This window comes from Triplophysa dalaica, chromosome 18, assembly GCF_015846415.1.
Source record: "Triplophysa dalaica isolate WHDGS20190420 chromosome 18, ASM1584641v1, whole genome shotgun sequence".
NCBI lineage: Eukaryota > Metazoa > Chordata > Actinopteri > Cypriniformes > Nemacheilidae > Triplophysa > Triplophysa dalaica.
In genome coordinates, this window is record NC_079559.1 from 20,337,204 (window position 1) to 20,353,728 (window position 16,525).

Sequence of the window (16,525 nt, forward strand, 5' to 3'; positions counted from 1 at the left end):
CAAGTCCGTCTTTGCTCTTTCTGGGGATGGAATTCCTGAGCTGGGATTGTCAGATGGTCGAATTTCTCTTGGGAGGTGATGGAATTGCCTGAGATGGAGCTGGGATGGCATGGGATTTCCAGTTTTAGCTGGTATAATCTCTAGCTGGGGATGAGCATATGACGTTCATCTGGACCTGGCGGAATTTCGAGTTTTAAAATAAATCTTTGTCTATATCCAGGGTGCTTTTTTATTTGGTCTGCCTGCTGGTGTTAGAATCTGCTACCAAAATGTATTGCGTTCTATATTCGTAATTTAGATTTATTTTATTTCAAGCATCTGTTGTTCTTATTCGTTTATAACACATTTACAACAGCACAATAATCCTAAAATACTATTTTATAAAATAATAAAGGTAACTTGAGGTCTCTAAATGTAATTATTTCCTAGTTAAGGATGTTTTATTTTTCTTATCCTATCACAGGGTTCCAAAACACATGTCAGCATTACATTTGGATATTGAAACTGATTTCAAAAAGATCTTAAATGATTTTAAGTTTTACAAGGGCCTGATCCCTGAGGGGCACATGCAAGCTATCATAACTACACATTCACCATAGCTGTCATCTTTAAATAAGTGAGGTGGAAGTCAATAATCTATTTTCAATATATATTTTCCAGTGTACATAATACATTAATCTGCATCCTTACAGAAATTTCCTTATGTGCCCATACTAAAGAATCCAATAGCCTAGATATACAGCTATTGTTGCACATTTTTAATAAGACAATACACAATAATACAAAAAAAACATATTTGTATTAAATTAACAAACAGTCACAAAGAAACATCGCTCACACAGAAAGGTTTATGGTTGTGTTATTTTTGATTAAATGTAATAAATATCAAATCTTTATCAATATATTTTTTTGCTCCAAACAGGTCAGCTGTGTCGGAGGCAGACAGGGTGACGTCAGCGCCGTCTTCTCCAGACGCGCGGGCTCTAGTCGCGTGAGCGCGCACAACAGAAAGGAAGAAAAACTACCGCACGCTGGCAAACGGGGTCACGAACTATGACCTTTCACTGGAGTAAAACAATAACAAACAATGTGAAATAAACCCGACGCGCATCCCTGTTATAGGTGAGCAGCTTTTAATGTCTGCATGTCACGTAGTGTTTTTAAAGCGCTCGCGGAAAAACCTTTTTGGTCAGGTTTGTTGCATAAAACAGGCCTGATTATGCCACGAAAACGCATAAGCGGTGTCAACTATTAAGCTTTAGTTTTTCTTTGACGACCAAAAATCCCTTTTTAACATTGGACGCGTTAAAATCCACTGAACGATGCACCTTGTCCTAGAGCTGCTGTCTGTTGTATAGAGTGTAATCGGTCATTTTGTTAGGAGGCGTACGGCAGCGGACGTGTTGACAGTATTAGCTGGTTAGCCTGAGAGCTAGCATATGAACTCGACCCTTTTACCTTTGCCACCGCGGGCACCAACAGTGGGTGGATTTTACCATCAGTTTTCGCATACGATTAGCTAATCTAGAGATAACCTCAAATTAAAACTGTCACGATGAAACACGATTGTAATGTGAACTCTAATGATTTAAATACACGTTTGCAAGTGTTTGGGGTTCTGTCGCTGGCTTTGTGCCAGGTTCTCCATTTTGTTCTGTTTTGACAGCGCTTCCTGAATAGTCTACTAGCGTACCGTGATTGACGTAACCTCTAGCCAATCACTGCCTCGTTCGGGGATGACGTACAATAACGTTGTCCAATTATTTATCCCGACTACGTTTAAACCGATCATCTGAACCATATGAACGTGTTGTGTTTCTATTCATCTGACTTACAAATAGGGAATAGAACAAAGCCATTCAAACATAATGCAGTAACATGAGAAGAGCTGTATACAGTAAAGTCTACAATCTAGATGAAGATAATAGAAAATAGATATGGTCATTCAATATCGTCCTTATTTGATGAGACAATTTTTGTACACAAAATGTTAATGTTATGTAAATATTAATTGACTAACAACACTTGTTAAGGGCAAAGAGGCACCAGTTTATTCTAAATCCTAGATTATGTTGTTAATATATATATATATATATATATATATATATATTAGGTGTTTTTAACATAGTTTAAGGTGTTAACATTTTACTTATCTAGGGTATTTATATACAGATTATTGTATTTTTATTTATTATTTCATCAGCTTTTCTAGATGTATTGTGGCCATTCCAGTCCTGAGTTTTTTTTATTTCAACAAAATCAAACCTCAGATGACATAAAGTCATCCAACAGCAATGTAAGTGTGACAGCATAAAACATAAAAACTGCGATGAACTTTTTCTAGCTAATACTGTTGAATTGCTTAAAATTGAATATTGAGCTTTTTTCTTTGCTGTATTTAAGGTCTGAGAAATACAAAACGTATTTTCTGTTATTTTGACTTGTTTCTCCGGTTTCCATTTTCTGAAAATAAATGGAAATAGAAACAATATTTTTGTTTGAAAATTGGGAGAAATATTGTTAGTAGTTCACAGAATGAAACGCAAATGAGCGTTGTACATTAACACATACCTATATGTCCTAAATAGTCAAGTCCTGATGTCATAAATGCATAAAATTACTAAAGTCCTGTCCAGGAAACCTCCCCTAAAAGTGGTTTTGGGACGGTTTTGGAATTCAGTAGGGCTTGTTTTTACTTAAAGGAGTAGTTGACCGTCAAAATGAAAATTCTGTCATGATTTACTCAGCCTCTTGTCATTTCAAACCTGTATGACTTTCGTTCTTCCGCAGAAGACAAAAGAAGATATTTTGAAGAATGTCGTTAACAGCCCCCCTTCACTTCTATTGTAACCAATGCATGTGAATGGGGGGCAGTTAACGACATCTTCAAAATATCTCCTTTTTTCTTATGCGGAAGAAGAAGAAATCATTCAGGTTTGAAATGACAAGAGGGAATTATTTTAATAGATATTGACATCTTTAGTTGGACTTTCTATGAATTGTGGAGGTTTGACATTACCCATTATCATCTAAATTTAGCAGGCACACAGGTGGAGGTGTTCTCTGCAGAGGTCGTACTGGCCTTTGTCCAGTCAGACAACGCTAATGACCTTACATTACCATGACAACCAATATGGAGTTGCTGGCTCAGCAAATATTGACGGCTGAGCAGGTTGCAGAGGTGAGTGACTTACAATAGTGAGGAAAACACCAAAGCGGCTCGTCTTGAGGAAGCAATAATATGACAAGTGCTATATAATAATATAAATAATAATAATGCCAATGTATGAAGTATAACACAATTTAACGATAGCGAAAAAGCAAATAAATAAACGTTTTCTTATATTTTATTTTCAAAAGTTCAATGAAATATTTCAAAGCATCATATTTGGGTTTGATTTGGGTTTGATTTGATAACGCTGCTGGTTAAACTGATTTACGTCTGCATAGTTATAGGGTGATGCCACAAATCTGAAAATGAATTTCAATTTCAGTGTTTTAACCTTTCGAAAAACACTATAACATGAGCAGTGGGAAAAAATCGTTTGAATTGCTCGTGGTTTAACAAAAAAATGTTTCTCCTGTCTCCTGTTTTCATTAGCTTCACGAATGTTTTGGCCGAGGTGCATATTATTGTTGGGATCTTTTGTTGAAGAAGACTATTCCGTTACCATGGAAACACACTGCCTTTGACCCTGAGAGGGAATGTCATTTGTGTGTGTGGGTGTGTGTACGTGCCTGCGTGTGTGTGTGTGCGTTGCAGGTACAGTCTTCTCCATCTGACGGCTCAGTGATGAGCGCCTCCCCCCAGCGCATTCAGATCATCTCCAATGACCCGTCCATCACCAGCCCACAGCGAATACAGGTGCAGACACAGACGCACACTCAAGGTTTATAATAGACAAAGTGTGTGCCAACACACTCACACACACACTTTGTCTTTGTCAGATTGTGACTGAACAGCAGACAGGTCAGAAGATTCAGATAGTGACCACGCTGGACTCCAGTTTGGCCAAACAGCAGTTTATCCTGACGGCACCCGATGCCAGTGGAGCGAGCAAAGTCCTCCTGGCATCACCTGAGAGCACTAGTGCCAAACGGCTCATCTTTGCCACTGCAGACAGCATGGTGCCCAGCCGAATTCAGGTATGAATTCACCTACATGCTTTTCTCTGTGTTTGGTACAGGCCGAATGGAAAACGTTTGCCCATGTCCCAGACTCAGATTTTACTAAACATTTGACATGTTAACAATTATGATGAGAAATGTAATGCCATTTCAGTATTGACTCTGCAAGAATTTTGTATATTCTTCTTCACATAAAAACGTCTCTTATTTAAACCACATTAAATGATTTTGTCCCTTGTTAAAAAAAACCCATTAAAAACATGTTTGAAAAGAGCAATTTTTATGGCCCGAGTACCTGCTTTTACACTCTTGAAACTTCCCTGTTATATTGTGGTTTAATTGGAATTCTCTGATGTTATGCAAAAAGTATTCAAATTGTATTTGATATTAGGGATAAATTAGCTTTCAAAACAAGAAAAAAGCGTTTTTCCATTGTATTTAAAAAAAAATCATACATAACACATCGTTTGAGATTATTATTCTAAGGCATTTTTTAAGGACTTTACAATTAAAAACGAATTAGAACTACCATTATTTCTTAGTACTTAAAGTCCCACTGTATTTAAACTCAACTTTATTTATATAGTGCTTTTTACAATGACCATTGTTACAAAGCAGCTGTACGTGAAACATGTAGACTATAAGCAAAACATTAAAGTTATACAAGAACAAAGTGACCTTTGAAAGTGACTGAAATGTTTCAACATTGTATAGTTTAAACAATTGAAACTTTTCAGTCACTGGTGTATATAAAAAATCTGTGATTTTATTATCGCAAGCAAATGATTTAAACAAATAGGTTCAATAGGTCATTTGTTTGTGAGTCGTTCTGAATGCAATGTGCGCTCATACTGGCAAATTCGCTGTGTGCAGTTCAACACTGATTCAATGAGCCAACTGCACAGCTTAAATCATTACAATGTTAATTTAAGAAACCTTTTAAGAAATTAAACGTACTTGGATGCAAAACAAAAAATATTCATCTAGTAAAGCTCCTATGGAGTGGCTCACAGGGGACGTGCTTTTGTAGACTAAAGGTCATTTCACATAGAGTCCAAAATTTGCATCCAAAATTTCCGCACGTAAAAAAATATATACAACCTCAAGCTGTTCAATCGCATTTACACACTGCCTCCAATATTTTCATCTGTCATAAAAAAATCTTTGACTGGGTTCGATTTTCTGCGTTTTTAGCATCCATAGCAAGGATTTTAATAGGGGTTTTGGTAATTCAGAAACACCGTACAAACGAGCGCCAAAATCCATGATGCTGTCTTAGTGTGCTTCGTCTCGCAGCCCAAAGTACTGTATGAGAAACAATTAAATGGAGATTACAAAGATAGAATAAAGGGAGAGTTTGGCAGATGAGCAGATGAATGCGGAACAGTTTGATAACAGGATAGTATGTACTGATTTTCTAGCCGCGGTGATAATGCTAGAAGATCATACCTCATACATTCCCAGGGCTGTATCACGTCTCCGTCGGGTTCATTCAGGAAAACGAAATACTGTTTCACGGGAGAAATAACAAAACGGATGGATGGCAGCAGGTGGGTGTGAAAAACGAGTGTTGACAGGTATGCAAGAAATGCAGGCATAGAGCGTGAGGACAGCCTACCTAGTGAGCACTGTCAATCAAGAGAAGCAAGGAATGAAAGGAGAGATAAGGAGAGAGGCAGAGTGAACGCAGGGTCAGGCTGTATTTTTTTGTGTTTGTTTTTGCAAATAGATAAATTAAAACGCATGGGATTCAGTGTGCAATGTTTGTGTGTGTGACAAATTTTTAGGATAACGATTACGGAAAAACATATACGAAAATTTCGGACTGTGTGCGCAGAAACATTAACCCAGGAGTGCCGCGCAGCTTCCTTCGACCAAAAGTCTTTGCATTTTTCGCATAGACTTTTGGGAGAGTGCAATAGGCTGTGAATAAGCTATGCACGATGACGTTTAATGTCCCCGCCAAAGGAAGTCGTCGTTATTAGCAACCGCCGTTTTTAATACACAATAAGACTCTCAAAAACCACAAGCGGATTATAATTATGATTTGATAGTAAAGAATCCCTTTCACATTGTAGGACTACCGGTTCCATCGCTCCAAGGTCTATGGGTTTTTTAAATGAGTTTTTGGTAAATTGACTGAAATAAGGTCCGTGGTAAACAAGAGAGACTGAGTCGCCTCCAATATTTCTACTGAGAACACCCTGACCATGAATATGCAGATTTGTCCCTTCTAAACTCAATCACACCAGCTCGGACCATAGATATGAATGTGCAAATTAGTCCATGCCTCCACTCATTTGCACCAGCTCGGACATGCATAGAAACTGCGTTTGGCAGTTCCAGACGTTGCAAAAATTTAAACCGAGAGTGAAACTGAGAGCTGAAAAAGTGATTGTTTCATTATTCTCTGCGGCATCCTCACATACCTATGGCTCGAATTGCTGATCAAGGGAGTCAAATGAGTCGATGATTGGTTATAGGGTTAAGTGCTCTTCGTCTGACAATGTGTATTGCAATGGCAGTGCAAAAGTGTGTTTGATTCCAGAACAAGCATACGGAAAATAAAACATACCTTTAATGCACTGTAAATACAAATGTATTTGGATAAAAGCGTCTTCAATAAGCAAAAATGATCATATAATGTAAACACATTTTGCTTTTTCTGATAGTTTGTGACTGATTCAGTGTCAGTGGAGAGGCTTCTTGGCAAAGGAGGAGACGTGAGTCGAGCCCAGCCTGTAGAATACTGCCTGGTGTGTGGCGATAAAGCATCAGGTACTAGCACCAGACTGACATTACACATGGACCCTAACTATCCTGTTTATAAATCATCCATCTGTGTGTGCAGGGCGGCACTACGGTGCGGTGAGCTGTGAAGGTTGTAAGGGGTTCTTCAAGAGAAGCGTACGCAAGAGTTTGACCTACAGCTGCCGCAGTAACCAGGACTGTGTCGTCAATAAACACCATCGCAACCGCTGCCAGTTCTGCAGACTCAGGAAATGCCTGGAGGTGGGCATGAAGATGGACTGTGAGTGTTTAACTGTAACCGCATCCGTCATCATTTAAAGGATCCTATACAATTTATAACTAAAGAGAAGATGAAACCTTGTCATTCGGACTTTTAAGTCTTGACAGCAAATGGATGTGTGTATTGCAGCGCGGAGCATCGACTGATTTGTGTGTGTGTGTTTATCTCCTGCAGCTGTACAAAGTGAGCGGAAACCCATTGACCTGCCCAGAGAAAAGCCTGCCAACTGTGCTGCGTCCACAGAGAAAATCTACATCCGCAAAGACCTGCGGAGTCCTTTTATCGCAACACCCACCTTCATCACAGAGACAGAGGCCCCACGGTGAGATATCCTTCACTGCTGCTTACATTCACCCACAGGGCACAATAGTGTCAAGGGAACAATCGTTGCGAGGGAAAATGGACTATTGGTGCTAGGGCTACAGTGGAAAAATGAATCGATGAGTAAATCAATCTAGCAAACACGCCTTTAATGGAGGCGTGGTCAGTTTAGCAGCACAGTTGCCATTATTCAGAAATAAATGATTGCATACATGAAATTGAAACTTCTCAGTAAATGTATACCAATATTTAGTTTAATTGTACAGTTGTCAGTGCTTTATTTTGCTTGTCTGCTCTGTGCAGGTCTGGCCTGTCGGACTCTGGGATGCTGGTCAATATCCAACAACCTTTAATTCAGGCTGATGGCACATTGCTTTTGGCAACAGATAAAGTAACAACCTTGTCCTTAACATGAATCTCTAACACATGCTTAAATTCTTCTGTCTCTTTCAGTTTTCCCTCCTTTGACATATAGTAAAGAACAATTGACAGTCTTTACAAGTTACTAATTGAATCGTTGGTCAGTAAATGTCAGGAGATTCTACTGTTGTACTAAACGCTTTGCTGCTACAGTGTTTGTTTTAACCAGTAATAAGAGCTTTAATTTTGTGTATTTGCGTGGTTCTTGAATTTTAAAATATAAATTAAAGATGTTTTTTCTTTTTTCTGACGGAGTCAGGACAGGGTGATCTAGGAACTCTGGCTAACGTGGTTACATCACTAGCCAACCTGAATGACTCTCTGAAAAACGGAGATCCCACAGACAGGCAACTGGAGGACTCGCCCAGTGAGATCACACGGTGTGTTAATGCCGACAACATATGTGCCTTTGCATGTAAATGAAATCAATATTTTACAGTGTTATAAATACCTGGGATATTAGTTAAAGGGGTCACATGACACTGATAAAACAAAATTATCGTTTGACTTGTAATGCAATGTGTATACACGATTTAAGGTTATAAAACGCTGTATTTTTCACATACCGTGCATGTTTGTATTTTGTTTGCTCCGCCTCTCTGATACGCGCAGATTATTCCTAAACTCATCGCTTGGAAAAGCGAGTTGTGGTATGAATGGCCAGTTCACCAGTGTGTAGTGATTGGTCGAATACTGCAAGCGTGTGACGGTATTGTAATGCTTCTTACCATATTTGGAACATCAGGTTCCTCTCCAATTGTACTGACAGCTACACCACCTTACTTGCGTATACATTTGGACACAGTCTTAGTCAAATCAGACCACCAACTGACATAGATTTGTGGGGGTGTGGTTACACGAGGCGTTTCAGGCAGGTCTGGGTGAGCATGCATCTAATTCATCTTTTGTTTACACACTTTCATTTTTGCAATTTTACATGTTTAAGACATTCAGGAATGAGAAATACAGGATGATGGCAGAATAAATGTGGTTTGGAGAGATCCCTTAAAAGTGGCCCAGCTGACCTGGAGGATGGCCAACTATGACTTCAAATTGTAAAAGAAGCATAACTTTGAGATAGTCCAATGCATGCATTTGAACAAACAACACAATTCACTTTTGAAGGACAACAGCTATCGGTGTACACAACAGGAATGAACAGAAAATATATTAGAGCGCAACAAATTGACTGTACTGTCTTACTGTTGCTGCTCTTCTTATTGGTCAGGATGATGACATCGTTTTTGCATGAAATACGTAAAAGATGTTTTATGATGTTTGTCTGTTTGGCGTGTTGTATGTGGTGTCACAGTGCCTTCGATACGCTGGCTAAAGCTCTGAATCCCAGTGAGGGGATGGAGGCTCAGAGTCTGTCTGAGGTGGAAGGGATGGGTGGACCTACAATACAGGTGATCAGCAGAGATCACATCACACCTCTCATAGAAGTCGAAGGACCTCTGCTTACAGACGCACACGTCAACTTTAAGGTGTGTAACGGCACTGAACATAATAGCACTTGAATATCTTGTTTAGTCATGAATTGTCACTTGTTCAGATAGAGTATTGATGTACAGTATCCCCTTGAGGCTACAGTACGTTCTCAGAAAGGAATTGTAAATACGCTTAATGACTTATTGATGGAAATTGATCTCAGAGTGATCTGATACGTCATTGTTTGATTTGTTTTTGTTTTATTTAGTTGACAATGCCAAGCCCGATGCCCGAGTACCTGAACGTGCATTACATCTGTGAGTCTGCGTCGCGCCTGTTGTTTCTCTCCATGCATTGGGCGCGATCTATCCCAGCATTCCATGCTCTCGGGTGAGATTTCCAGCATTGAAAGGCATGTTGTTAACTATGCTCTGCACACACACCTGTTACGTCTAAGGAGTATATTAATCACAAAGCGTGTGTGTGTCTTTTGTAGGCAGGAGTGTAACACAGCTTTGGTACGAGCCTGTTGGAATGAGCTGTTTACTCTTGGGCTGGCTCAGTGCACACACATCATGAGTCTGTCTACCATCCTCGCTGCCATCGTCAATCACCTGCAGTCCAGCATACAGGACGGTACGATACTTATAGACACCACATGACAGGCTAATGCTGATCTCTGATTGGATATTGTTGTCAGCATCATATTATAATTCATGAATAACTGCTATTCTCTCAGTAGACAAGCTATCCAGCGAGCGCATTAAACTGGTCATGGAACACATATGGAAGCTGCAAGAGTTCTGCAACAGCATGTCAAAACTGGAGACGGACGGATACGAGTACGCCTACCTGAAAGCCATTGTCCTCTTCAGTCCAGGTACACATGCCAGCACACCCTTGAATTCCTAACAGAAAGTCAGAATGTTCCATCTCAATGTTTCAAACATGTGTAATACATGTTAGTTGTTATATTTTCTAACACGCAACTGACAAGATCATCCAGGTTTGAGCAGCTGCAGTCAGATTGAGAAATTCCAGGAAAAAGCACAGATGGAACTTCAGGATTATGTCCAGAAGACCTACCCTGATGACACCTACAGGTGTGTTCTTTATGACATTTAAGCATTTGGCAGATGCTTTTAGCCAAAGCGACTTACATTGCATTATCCTATACATTTAGTTTTTAAGTATGTGCAATCCCCTGGGATCGAACCCACGTCCCTGCTTTGTTAACGCAATGCTCTTACCACTGAGCTACAGGAAAGCTTATGATAGAATGAAGATCGTCATGTTGTTTCAAACTTTTGTTTCGTCATGTTGTTCAAACTTAGTAGACATGATGTGTGTATGATGGCCAACCTGTAATGTAATATAGTGGCATCCAAAATGGTTTTCTAAAACACAGATTAATATAGTATTTTTGTATGCGAAACCCCGGAAGCGAGACTTTAGCACACATTCCATCGCACATCAAGTAAATTTTTTTTTTGAATGGGGATTACATTAAATGTCTGAAATAAGGTCTGGGTTGAACAAAAACTATACTATACAAAAGTTTACAATATACAAATAATACTTTAAGGTTTTATCCTACGACACAAAACACACCAGTCGACTGCACACATTGGTGGGGACGTTAGACGTCAGCGCACATAAAAATCTTACAAATAAGGCAACGTGGGCACAAATCTCTGTAAACGTGGATGGAGATTGATTCATTAATTACTTACCAGGGAACATGTTTTTAATAACCTTAAAAAAAAGTTGTTTATAGCATAATGTTAGTTTTTTACTGCTGCCTATTATATTTAGGCTTCAAAATTAACAAATATTGTGTGCATTTGTAAGATTATCTTTTTAGAAAAAAACATGTAAATTAACTAGAATAGATAGGATTTATGAATGTTTGATGCCTCATCTTTCAGTTTGTTTGAAAATGGTCCACTTGTGTGGTGCACACCAGGGTTCAAGTGGAAGGAACAAAAATAAAACACACTGACAGAGCAATCGCACCATAACTCGCTTTTACCAAACATGGCATATGTGAACACACCCTAAAATAAAGAAAGAAATCGTGATAATATTGTGTAGTGCAAATCTGATTCCATGATAGGCATAACTTGTAGGTGTGTATATTTAAAGGGATACTTCAAAAAAAATTAATATATAAAATTTTGTCGTAATTTACTCACCCCCATGTTGTTTCAAATCTGTCTACATTTCTTTGTTCTGATGAACACATAGAAAGATATTATATTTTGATTGTAATGCCAATTTCAATTGTTGGTTCACTGTCTCTTTAAATTTTGAGCACAGATCAGACGAGCAGTTATCATGTTGTACACTTTGAAAATCTTCTCAAAAAGAGAAAACTAAAGGAATAAAGAACAAACCGATAATGAAAAATATTTTTTCTTTTCAAATGTTTTATTTTTAAATAATGCATTTCATGATTTGCAAATCATTTTTTTGGGTGGGTGGTCACCCATACCTAAGTATAAAAAAATACTGTATATTGTTTTGTTCTGTTGAACGCGTAATGGACTATTTTGAAGAATTTAGGAAAACAAACAGTTCTGGGGCAGCTTTGGCTACCCTTACATTTTTCCTAATATGGTAGTCAGTGATGTCCCAGAACTGAACATTGCTAACATTCTTCCAAATATCTCTCTATGTGTTCATCAGAACAAAATAATTTATACAGGTATGAAATGTTATGAGGGTGAGTATATGCTGACAGAATTTTCATTTTTGGGTGAACTATCAGGCATGTATGACCATTTTGAGCAATCAGTGCATGAACAAATATTTTATTTGGGTTTTGTGCTTCATTGTAAATATATTTACTCTAGGCGTGGTTTCTGTTCTTTTTTTTTCAAACACAGCCAGTTAAGTCAAAATGATTCCCTGTGGCAATTGACAGCAAACTCTGTTTAATCTTGAATATTCCTATAATCTGACCATCTGATCTTCGGTTGGGCAGGTTGGCACGACTCCTGTTGCGTTTACCAGCACTGCGACTGATGAGCTCCAGCATAACCGAGGAACTTTTCTTCACCGGACTTATTGGCAATGTACCAATCGACAGTATCATCCCATACATCCTCAAAATGGAGACTGCTGACTACAACAGCCAAGTGACGGGTCCCTCTGTGTAACCACGCTCTGAAACCCAGAGTCATGCGACTCCCATCCTCCTCTGCCCTCGTCAAATAAATGGACTTGCGTTATATTGGACCGACCAACAAGCTCTACCTCAAGAGGAGCTGCAAAAGTGAAGGCCACGTAGTGTATGAGAGATTCCCTACAAATATTGTGATTTACTTCATGGAGTGAGAGGAATGATGGGACTTTGAATTCCAATGGCAGTGCATTTGCTTCCTAGGAGATCAAACAGACGTAGGCCTTGCTTTCCTTTCAACCTTTATTTAAAAACACTTAAGCACTTCGTTAAATGATTCCTATAGGAGTCCCATATCCAGACCTCTCCAAAGTGTCCGAAATATCTTTATTACATACAGTACAGTATTTGCAGCTATGGATCGTTGATGGATCTTCTGCCACATGACATGAATCTGATCATTTCTGCCCCCCCAAAAGAAAGATGAACACATGTTTCATATAAAGAAGTACAGTGCCAGATTAATTTTTTTTTGCATATAAATACAGCACCACAGCTCATTATTGCTCTGTACTGTATCACCTCTCTAGTCGTGACAATCATCTAACATTACGACGCTGCACTTACTTCAAAATCCTCTTTTTTTAAGACCTATTTATTTAAACAAGTCTAACTCAGTCAAAACGGCATCATAAAGTTATTTGCTTAAAATTTAATCAGTGTAAATAAATGACATACTATTGAAAATAGGAAATATTTCAGATGTTACGTGTGTTTTTAGCGTGTAGCCAGTTAAAATGTGTCATTTTAGATGTAATCTAATACATGCAGTTTTGTTATGAACATTTTTTCTAATGTATGGGACTAGGGAGTGCAAATATATTCATTATCAATACAAATATCCTGTTTGAAATGTAAAGAGTATGTGATGAGTATGTGTTGAAATGAACTTCTTTGCCATGTTTTTTATCAGAAACATTCATAATGTTTTAACTGTATCTGTATATGTGCATACAGATATTAACCTGAAAGCAAAAAGATTGCTAAGTTTGAACTTCCAGACTATTTTTGCATTTTCTTCATGTATGGCTTATGCATCTTCAACCAATATCAGTATCGATGTGTCAAATATTGGTATTTTATCCACATGAAATTTGTTTTCAAACCAAATGTGATATTCCAAACATACCAACTTTTACATAACAGCATGGCAGGTCAATGCTTTTTTACTCATAGTACATACGAATGTGCAGAATGATTTGCAATCAAATCTTTTTCCTTAAGATATTCCTTGAGAATCACCACCAGCTGTTACCGAACTCTTAAAACGGTCTTGGATATTTCCAAAATGTGCCTCGTATATTTGAAAACGATCCGATACACAGTTGTTTTGCACTTGCATGCTTTGCTTATTTATTAAGAACATTTCTGACTGAACTCTACAATACTTTCAGTATATGTCTATTATTTCTGTATGTCTACTGCAATATTTAAGTTGTGTATAAAATTGTTTTAATGACTTATTTGTTTGTATATAGCAATTTGACTTGCATAGCTGTAAACTGATTGCTTCTGAACAGTTTATTGGTAGATACTCATATTTTAATCTTTCTTTTGTAAAATTAAACCATTATCTGATGTACGGAAACATATACATTAATGTTTTTTGTGATTAATCATATTTTCCAGTTTTTGCTTAAAATTCTTTAATTCTTTATGGCCAAAAGCGCTTGGGATCTACCCCATTTAAACACACTTCTCTATTGTTATGCTTTCAACGCCTGTGTATGTATTATAAATTGCTTGTTTTGATTTTGTTCTCTCTGTTTTTTATAGGTATTGTAATGCCGTGTGACGGATTTGTTATATGTGTATTTTCATATTAGTGCATATATTTGTTTTATTTCCCTGTTTTCTGTCAATGAGACAAATTGTGCATGAACTAGCTAATGCATTTTATGAAATGCTATACTATATGTGAATTTTAAATATTGTGGCTTTAGAAAAAATATACATATGCACACATGTATACACTGTGTGTATGTACGAAACCAGACCGAAGCAAAAAAGAACTATAGCAGTACATTTCTGGTAATGATCTTGTTTATGTATCTTGTGGAGCAAGCAATGACCTCAGTGTGTTGTAAGTGAGCCTTCTTTGTTTATTTTGTGAGCATATTTGAAATATACTGTTCAGATTGCATAGTTTGTGTTTGATCCTTTTCACTCTTTTACCTCTTCTCATTTTTAATGAGTTGATCTTCCTTTGCTGGTTAAGAAAATGAAGGAGTGAAGTGTAACTGTGATTAAAGGTCCTGCGTAAAAGAATGTGGAGGATCTATTGATATTGCTGGCAATTCCTAACCTCACCACTGGATGCCAGTAAAATCTCCACATTGGTCCTTTAAATGTGTTTAACGAATTCTTTCCTGATGTAAACTACATTTACATTTAGTCATTTAGCAGACGCTTTTATCCAAAGCGACTTACAAGTGGGGTAGATAATGGAAGCAATTAGGACAGCATAAGTACAACAAAAGCTTAAGTGCAATCAAAAAGAAGACTAGTCTCATATAGCCTAACGCAGTATACGGAACCATTCATTCATAAATTTTTTTTTTTTAGAGTAGAGAAGTAAAGAGTTGAGAAGAAAAGAGTCAGAACAGATCAGTCAGATGTTGGCGGAAAAGATGTGTTTTCAGGCGTTTCTTAAAGATGGCTACAGAATCTGCAGCCCTGAGGCAGATCCTGAGGCACACCTGTGTCGAGATGATGGGACTCCGACACCTCACCTCTCCAAAATACTCTAAAGGACCTACACGAGAGGTAAGACCTGAACCATTGTAGCACCATTCCAGAGACCCCCATTGCCTTGAGAGTGGACAGGAGGATGTGATGGTTAACAGTGTCAAAGGCGGCAGATAGATCTAGTAGGATAAGAACAGATGCGTTAGAGGAGGCTCTTTCCAGTCTCAGGGCTTCAATAACAGAGAGCAGCGCAGTCTCCGTGGAATGACCACTCTTGGACCCAGACTGGTTGCTGTCCAGGAGGTTGTTCTGGGTGAGGAAAGATGAGAGCTGGTTACAAACAACACGTTCTAGAGTTTTAGCAGCGAAGGGGAGTAGGGATACTGGTCTATAGTTTTCTAACAGTGCAGGATTAAGAGTAGGCTTCTTTAGTAGTGGGGTAATACGGGCCTCTTTGAAGAGTGTAGGAAATGTGCCAGTGGTGAGAGACGAGTTGATAATGTGAGTCAGAGAGGGAACAACCGATGGAGAGATGGCCTGGAGGAGATGGGTGGGGATGGGATCTAGAGGGCAGGTAGTCGGGTGTTTGGAAGAAATTACCTTGGAAACTGCCTCTTCAGATAGGAGAGAGAACGAGGGGAACAAGCATGTGTCAGGGGATTGACTGTGGTAAAGAGGCGATGGCGCAGAGAATTGATTGCTGATGGTGCTCGTTTTCTTTACATGCGAAATCGTCAGCTGTTAAGTCTGATGGAGGTGAGGGGTAAGGCGGGCAGAGGAGAGCAGAAAAGGTTTTAAAGAGAGTACGAGGGTCAGGAGAGTTGTTGATTTTAGTGTGGTAGTATTGGGTTTTCGCAGAGGAGACATCTGCAGAGAAGGAAGAGAGAATAGACTGGTAGAGAGAGAGGTCAGTGGGTTCTTTTGATTTGCGCCACTTTCTCTCAGCAGACCTGAGAGATGTGCGATGCTCACGGAGAACATCAGATAACCAGGGGGCAGAAGGAGATGCACGAGATGGTCTAGATCTAAGAGGGCATAAGATGTCTAAGCAGGAGGTTAGTGTGGAGCAAAGGGTGTTGGTGGCAGTGTTAGCATCAAGGAGAGAGAACTGTTTAGCGGGTGGGAGAGTATCAGAGACTGCAGAGGATAAGCGGGAGGGAGAGAGTAATCGTAGGTTGCGTCGGAATGTGACCAGTGGGGAGGCATGTGTAGTGTCTGGAGAAGTTAAGTCGAGATCAAGAGTGATGAGGAAATGATCCGACGTGTGCAGTGGGGTTACCTGGGAGTGATGGGTGAAGCAATAGCGTGTGTAGATGAGATCA

At 38.8% G+C, this 16,525-nt stretch overlaps 1 protein-coding gene across 6 annotated transcripts; it reads left to right on the forward strand.

Moving 5' to 3' along the window:
* Window positions 1-895: 895 nt before the first annotated feature.
* On the forward strand, window positions 896-14,658 carry nr2c2 (nuclear receptor subfamily 2, group C, member 2). 6 transcript variants are annotated; one of them, XM_056772919.1, is made up of 16 exons: window positions 896-1,122; window positions 2,204-2,296; window positions 3,040-3,181; window positions 3,764-3,865; window positions 3,949-4,146; window positions 6,801-6,906; window positions 6,980-7,159; window positions 7,334-7,481; window positions 7,784-7,871; window positions 8,153-8,280; window positions 9,213-9,387; window positions 9,600-9,721; window positions 9,828-9,967; window positions 10,071-10,211; window positions 10,329-10,434; window positions 12,318-14,658. In XM_056772919.1, the coding sequence occupies exons 3-16, from the start codon at window positions 3,122-3,124 to the stop codon at window positions 12,490-12,492; spliced, it is 1,869 nt and encodes a 622-aa protein (XP_056628897.1). In that variant the 5' UTR covers window positions 896-1,122; window positions 2,204-2,296; window positions 3,040-3,121; the 3' UTR covers window positions 12,493-14,658. The 6 variants fall into 6 exon arrangements, with proteins under 6 accessions (XP_056628897.1, XP_056628898.1, XP_056628896.1 ...); XM_056772920.1 differs by lacking the exon at window positions 2,204-2,296 and having other exon boundaries at window positions 3,043-3,181; XM_056772918.1 differs by lacking the exon at window positions 2,204-2,296 and having other exon boundaries at window positions 897-1,122.
* The last annotated feature ends 1,867 nt before the right edge of the window (window positions 14,659-16,525 follow it).